This window comes from Tachysurus fulvidraco, chromosome 17 (assembly GCF_022655615.1).
Source record: "Tachysurus fulvidraco isolate hzauxx_2018 chromosome 17, HZAU_PFXX_2.0, whole genome shotgun sequence".
Taxonomy (NCBI): domain Eukaryota; kingdom Metazoa; phylum Chordata; class Actinopteri; order Siluriformes; family Bagridae; genus Tachysurus; species Tachysurus fulvidraco.
In genome coordinates this window covers 3580568-3588563 of record NC_062534.1, presented here as the reverse complement: position 1 = coordinate 3588563, position 7996 = coordinate 3580568, and the positions used below count along the sequence as shown (strand labels likewise).

At 40.3% G+C, this 7996-nt stretch overlaps 1 protein-coding gene across 1 annotated transcript; it reads right to left on the bottom strand.

Moving 5' to 3' along the window:
- Nucleotides 1-5381: 5381 nt before the first annotated feature.
- hbegfa (heparin-binding EGF-like growth factor a) lies at nucleotides 5382-7688 on the bottom strand. Its single transcript, XM_027151949.2, has 6 exons — nucleotides 7475-7688; nucleotides 6662-6889; nucleotides 6254-6440; nucleotides 5975-6130; nucleotides 5795-5883; nucleotides 5382-5626 (listed from the first exon to the last, which is right to left on the bottom strand). Exons 1-5 carry the CDS (start codon nucleotides 7512-7514, stop codon nucleotides 5811-5813), a joined length of 684 nt encoding a protein of 227 aa, XP_027007750.1. The 5' UTR covers nucleotides 7515-7688; the 3' UTR covers nucleotides 5382-5626; nucleotides 5795-5810.
- Between the last annotated feature and the right edge of the window lie 308 nt (nucleotides 7689-7996).

Below are 7996 nucleotides of genomic sequence, written 5' to 3'. Positions count from 1 at the left end.
ACTGGCACACATTAAAACTTACTCAACTGAGTCATCTTGCACAACCCAAAGGTTACAGTTAGTGGGATTGCAGGGGAGGCGTTCCCTCAACGGGTGTCTTTATAACTTCCTTTGATGAATTGTTTTCAACGTGCACCATCGCTGCGAAGGCGATATTACACACTACCGGACTGGTTAAAATTTAAACACTAACTAATGAGCCAAAAACCCACATGAGCCCCAAACACTTACAGCTTTAACCCAGATGTGTCTGTTTGTCACCAGGTTGAAAGCTACAGCGTAACACGCCGGCTGTAGGAGCTCAATTCACACAGGCTGGTGGCCATATGCTTAATAGATGCCTACAAACAACCCACAGAGTGTGGTGAAGAGAGCATTCAAAAAAAAGAGTCTAAACAGGATGTAAAACAGAAAGCAGAATAAACCAAGTGGTTCTGACTGGAAGCGAGTATTAAGGTGAAATTTAGAGCACGACTGATGAAGGAAATGACTGAAAAATAGATTCGTTCGATAGACTTTGATAGATTTCGCATCAACTGGTCAGGGTTAAGGCACATCCGGAGCATATCCCCGGAAAACTGGGTTAAAAAATAAAGGAAATAAATCCATCGCAGATTATTTACTGCTGAAAGATTCGCAAGGATACGATACCCAGGATCGAAATATCATTTCAAAATGTCTGACTTTGCTCTCGATTTAGATCTGATCCTATACGTTATATAAGATATAAAATCCTGATCCTTTTAATTAGGATTAATTTGTTTTAATTTTATTTTATAATTTATTACTAGGGGGCACAATGGCTTAGTGGTTAGCACGTTCGCCTCACACCTCCAGGGTTGGGGGTTCGATTCCCGCCTCCACCTTGTGTGTGGAGTTTGCATGTTCTCCCCGTGCCTCGGGGGTTTCCTCCGGGTACTCCGGTTTCCTCCTCCGGTCCAAAGACATGCATGGTAGGTTGATTGGCATCTCTGGAAAATTGTCCGTAGTGTGTGAGTGTGTGAGTGAGTGAATGAGAGAGTGTGTGTGCCCTGTGATGGGTTGGTACTCCATCCAGGGTGTATCCTGTCTCGATGCCCGATGACGCCTGAGATAGGCACAGGCTCCCCGTGACCCGAGAAGTTCAAATAAGCGGTAGAAAATGAATGAATTCATTACTATTTATTTACTTCAGCTCAAATATAAGTGATATACACCTAGGGGCATGTTTTTGGGAGGAAACCAGAAAACCTGGAGAAAACCCCACCACTTGTTGCGTATTAATTAAAGATTAATTAGTGTGTAAATATTGCTTCTAGACCCAAAGCTTAAAATGTTCTCGTCTTATCGACATATCTTATTTCCACTGTAAGCTAATACTCTGGAATACAACAACAGATATTATATTTGAGACTTTAGATGCAATATTCATAAACATTAATGTAGTGACCTTGATGTAAAGTTCTTAGGCTCAGGATATGCCCTTGTGGAAGGCTGGTGTGTCCTTCCTCCTCGCTCCATTAGGACAGGATTAAGCGAAGTAAAGTAAAGGGTTAAAAGGAGTGGAAACAATCTCTCTAGCGTGTGGGTGTCACACAGCTGAACGGCTTTGTATCACGACGAGGACCAGATTCGGTAGCCTGTCACAGAGGCCTCATACTGTAGCTACGGCCTTTTATCGCACCTTTCATCTTAGAACTTTGTACATTTACAGGCTATAAGGAAGTGGTTTAATTAATGAAGAAGAATGCAAACTTATGGCCAACACATTTTTTAGCCCTTACTAACAATGGAAGGATTGCCAAACCTGATTTCTGCAAAAACACAGATTTTACTCTGACTCGCTGTTAGCCGTGTGTTTTTGTTTGGCGAGGTAAAGCCAATCGAGACAGCCGAGACGTCTTGAAGCGTCTAATTCGACGTTATCGTGTGCATGTGTGTATTCTGGAAAAGGAGCCGTGCCAGGATACAGGAGAATTCAGGAAATATAAATATTACTCTTCTTATATCAAAGCTGACAGGATATATTCATGTTATCATTCCTGTTTTTTTTTTCCCCGAAAAAAACCGGGAAATGCCGCTCAGCTGCTTATGCGGAAGTGAGTCACTGACCCTGTCTGATCTGAATCAGACTCAGAGTTACTTAGACTTCATTTGTGCCTGAACCGGATCTGGTGCCTACCAGATTTTACAGCCATTAAGCAGATAATAATAATAATAATAATAATAATAATAATAATAATAATAATAATAATAATAATAATAATAATAATAATAGAAAAACCTGAATTTAAACGAATGATCCTTCTATGTGTCACTTTCATTCTGAAGTCACTCGTTGACTAAGCATCACATAATCCACAGATGACTTTGTGTGTTGTCAATTTGGTAAGAAAAGGATGATGCAGTTGGATTTTATGGAGGAGACCAAAAATACACATAAACACTGTGCCGATTTGACGTAATTTAGAAAGATAAGAGAATTTTATTGATTTATATCCATATTCATTCATTCATTCATTCATTCATTCATTTTCTACCGCTTATCCGAACTACCTTGGGTCACGGGGAGCCTGTCATCTCAGGCGTCATCGGGCATCGAGGCAGGATACACCCTGGACGGAGTGCCAACCCATCACAGTGCACACACACACACTCTCATTCACTCACACACCCACACACTATGGACGATTTTCCAGAGCTGCCAATCAACCTACCATGCATGTCTTTGGTCCGGGGGAGGAAACCGGAGTACCCGGAGGAAACCCCCGAGGCACGGGGAGAACATGCAAACTCCACACACACAAGGCGGAGGCGGGAATCGAACCCCCAACCCTGGAGGTGTGAGGCAAACGTGCTAACCACTAAGCCACCGTGCCCCCTATATCCATTTTCATATTATATATACACAGTGTGTATATATATATATATATATATATATATATATATATATATATATATATATATATATATATATATATATATATTTACGAGTACACTGATCGACTAATCGTACATTTTCAATCAATGTAAACAAAAGTATGATGTGTCTGTGAGTCTGATCCAAAATGAGTCAGAACTCTATCGTCTTTTGACGTGTGAGTCGTGTGTTTTCCCCTCTGTTGATAATCTTACACTATACTTTAGTGTTGAAGATAAATCTGAGCTTCTTTTTAGATAAACAAACACTTAGAGCATCTCAGAGAGCAGAATTGGGTTCGATATTAACATCGTGTGTCTATTTGCCTTACAGTTTTATCTTATTTTATACAAGTGAGCACTGAGGGTTAAAGGCCTTCATCAGGGGCCCAGTAATGGCAGCTTGGTGGGATTCAAACTCACAACCCTATGATCAGTAGTCTAACACCTTTACCACTAGGCTACCACAGTATGTATTTCACACCTACACCGTTAACCACTAGTTTTAACAGTACTACAATGTTATTATATTATTGTAATACAATTATCCATATTCATTCATTCCAGGAACGGATCCTTTCCTTGTTCACTTCCTGGATCGTTTCAAACTTGGTGTCTTGTATCTCATGTTTTACAAATGAAGCCCTTATATCAGATCAGACGAATAAACTCTTGTAATTAGGATGGATGTCATATAAATGGCTGAATATATATATATATATGAAGTCCCAAAAGTCTTCATATTTTAGGAAATAGACTCTTTTCATACATCGTTTGTGATATATTTACAACAGTAGAACAGGGCTCTCAAGTTTTGAAGACAGGCAAGCGTGACATCTCCACCACCCCCCTCTCTTTCCCCCGCATTCCCCCCACAAAAAAACTATTCGGGGAATTGTTGTTGTTTTGTGTGTGTGTGTGTGTGTGTGTGTGTGTGTGTGTGTGTGTGAGAGAGAGAGAGAGAGAGAGAGAGAGAGAGAGAGAGAGAGAGAGAGAGAGAGAGAGATATTATGACTGGTGGTGTTTATTGTAAGTGTTTGTTGCCTTTTTGGACCCCTTTATCATGTGTAATGTTGCTCCCATATAAAACACTTCAGCACAAGCCCAGACATTTTTAGGGACATGATTGGGGACAATGTCCTGTCCAGAGACGAGCTGTTTGGTGTTGAGGTTTTGTTCAAACCGACCATCGAAAATACCCTCTCTAATGAATGTGTTTTTCATTGGTTGCTGCGTTAAATCTTACCCAGATACAATAGTGCTATTTTCTGATTGGCTGTTGTGTAGCCTCTTGTTTTGATTGGCTGATAAGTGTCAGGCTCGACTAAGAACTGAGACGCGCTCGATTCCTGCCCGGTTCCATAGAGACAGCGGTGCGGACGCGGCTTATTAAATATATGATAAATAGTCAAAAGGTTTTTCTGTGTGAGAAATACGACGTGTGGTGGGAGAACATGAGAAAAGACCCGAATGCGTGACTGTCACTCAATGTGTGACACTTGACAGCTCTGGTAGAAAGCAATGAAATCGTTCTCGTTCTTACGGCTGGATCAAGGTTAAGCTGGAATGTAACAGGAAACACATGAAGCACTTAAAACACGACAATGTTGACAAAATGACTCACAACGACGTGCTGTGAGGGTTCTGTACATAATCCCTACTCATAGTGACCTTTTGGGAAGCACTGTGTGTAGCTAGAACTGTAGCAATTAACACGAGCTAGCGACTTAGCAAGCTACAGAAACCCAAACAGGACTTGGCTAAGTGAACTAGCGTTACCTGTTTTTTTTAATATACTGTTAATAACAGAGAAAGTTCTCAGCTGTAAGTTAACACGAGAGCAAAATAGAAAATTTCCAGGAAAGATTTTTTTTTTATCAGGTTTTTAATTCACATTTTTCCATTTTTAAACACTGTGAAAGCTTTTCTTGGCTGAATAAAACCTGCTGTACAACTTATCTTGTTTCATCGTGATTTCTCCATAAGCAAGAAACTAGAGATACTTGAAAGTGGGATGTGAAGCTATAAAACATGTTCTTGAATGTATTTAATACTGTAATGGAGGAAGAAATGGTTCAATGACTTGATGAATTGTACGAGATGCAAAACATTGCTTCTTTTATAATATTTAAGAAATTTTTTTTATCAATAAATACAGTATTAAATAGATATAGATAGATATTATATATATATATATTTGTATATGACACATTTCACACACACGGACAGTAAAATCAGAGCCTCTAAAAGTGTGGTACAAATAAATATTTAAATAAATAAATTAATACTAGGGTCTCAAAAACAAATGTACATAAATAGACATTTTTACAGGTAAAAATAGGTCGTTTCGGGACTACGTCTCTTTATCAGTCAATGTCCGAACCCACGGTACGCAGAAATTTGCGTCCAGAACATGTCTCGTTGCGTCTGTCCTTCTTCTTCTTCTTTTTTCTTCTTCATCATCATCATCATCATCATCATCATCATCATCATCACATGGCAGCTCCACGGGGCCAAGCACCGAGTTCCAGGTGCTGAACATCCTGTTGAGTCCCAACTGCAGCGATTTTAATCTGGAACGCTTGTGATGTCACGACACAGACAACATCCGTAACTCTCTCTCTTTTTGTTTTTCTCTCCCTCTTTCTGTCTTTCTCTGTCTCTCTTACTTGGCCTTCATCTCGTCTATTTTATTTTGAGGTAGAATTTCATTTACTTCACAGTCACCCTGAAATAAAACAGACATCCGTGAGATCAAATGTCAAACATGGAACTAAAAACGTAGCCTAAGTATGACCTCATGTAGTCTGGGGGGATATTGTGCACACATTTTTTGGATGGTGTGTGTGTGTGTGTGTGTGTGTGTGTGTGTGTGTGTGTGTGTGTGCTGGCTTACCATGAGCTCCTGTGTTTTAGCGGTGCGTAGACGTGCCAAGCTTAACCTTCTCCTCGCTTTCTACATCGTATGTGCCTCGTTTGTGAAACCTGTCGATCCCAAGAGATGTTAGATTTCCTTTTCTGGCACAAATATACAAAATTGATGGAGGTTATGAGCGTACGTGCGTCAGAAACTAACCTGAGCGCTAAGAGGAGGCCGATGATGGTCAGACAGAGTGACGAGAGAACGACGGCCACGACGGCGAGGGCTGTTGTTCGACTGTAGCCTTCTCCGTTCGTTCCTAAAGGTAATGACAAAAAGTGACACCTCTCTCCTTGGTAACCGGGATTGCAGCTGTAAAAAAAACATTTTTAGTTAAACTTTGTTAAGAATAGCTTGAAAAAAAAAAAAACACACTCATGATACTCATCATAACATAAAAAAAGCTGATTGATGGAGAAGTTATACAGTACTTACATGCAGGAAGGGCCGATCTTTCTCAGATACTGACATGTTCCATGGATGCAATAATCCTTATATTTTTTTAGGCAAGGATTCTTCTTCCTCCCTTTCCCCTTTCCTTTTCCTTTCCTTTCTCCTTTTCCTTTCCTCTCGTTTGCATTCAGCACCGTGGTCGGGTCTTTAGGTTTGCTCGAAAATGCGACTGTAAAAGGGAAGAAATGTAACACAAAGTTAACCACCATGTTTTTTCTCTCTTATGTACATTACGTAATAATAATAATAATAATAATAATAAGATGAAAAATATCCATTCTGATACAAAGTCTTAAAGACATTCAAAAAATCGTGCCAAGCTAAAGAAGCAAAACTGCAAAGCGAAGCCGAAGCGTTTTTTGACGCTTATGTCAGCCGCTTTTGAATTACCTTGAGGCATCTCGAAATCCCCCGACAGATCGTATTCGTATTGTTCGTCGTCATCGTAGTAATATTCTTCCTCTTCCTCTTGTCGGTGGTCCTCGTGCTTGGTGTTGTCAGTGGGCCTTTTGTCGTTCAGGGCCTCAGACGTGCGCAGCAGGTGAATCACAGTGGTTTGTGCGGGCTTCTCCGACTCGTACCTGTCTATAGATGCGCCACTTGCCAAAGTGAAAATAACTAGAAAAAAAAAAAAAAAAAAAAATCATTTTAATACATTGTTCATTTAATACATCTGTGTTTATTTGCTTCTCGGTCTCACTTAGCTCCTGAATGTGGATATGGAAAGAGGAAGCAATATTTTTGAGCCTTGTGTGCAATTTTGCTTGTTTAGTTACTCTGATGTATTTAACATGTACAAATAAATGGCTAATATAAAAAAACGAACTATTCTTTCCCTAAAATAGGTCACGCACCCCTGTGTACACCCCTAGAGGGTGCTCGGGCAGATTTCTAAAACTCACATGCACAGACACTGATCTAATGCATGAACACACGGGTCAAAAATAAATATATCATGTTACATTACATAAAGATTATTCTTAAATGGGCTGCTGACCAACTGAACCGCAGCGATGACCTCCGAGAAAAGATTCATAGACGTGCTGAAAAACTGACGGGTTATTATCAACACTGTTTAGAATCGTGCAACACGTAACATCGTGTCACGTCGCATCCCATCACGTGTAGGTGCGAGGGGGAAAAAGGTGTGAGGCTGCGTTCCACAGAATCACAGAAGAATCAATGAAGCCTGGAATTACTTACCGAGCACATGGGCAAGAGCAGCCAGCACACACAGCTTCATAGTTTCCAACTCTGCTATAACAGGAAGAAGAAAAGAAAAGGAAAAAAAAAATCCCAAGAAAAAGTTGAGGCTTGTTTTGAGTATTCCACAGAGTTCGGAGTTTAATCCGTGGACGTGAGTCGGAGCGTGGCTGAGCTCTGAGAGGGCAAGGAGACAGAAATCAGTGCTGGAACAGAGCGAGCGTTTAAATAGCTGAACAAAACCACGCCTCACACACACACACACACACACACACACACACACACACACACACACACACACACACACTCTCTCTCTTTCTCTCTTTCTCTCTCTCTCTCGCCCTCTCTTCTTCCTTTCACACTCCGTTTCTTTTAAAGCATGCCGCCACATAAGGTTTTTATTTGCAATGCTTACAATCATTTCAATTACTATCTACTTCTTTAAAAGAAGCTTCACTGGAATCTTCCCCTTATCGAAGAGTCAAAGAATTTTTTGTGACACACTTTTAACTGTCTATAAAA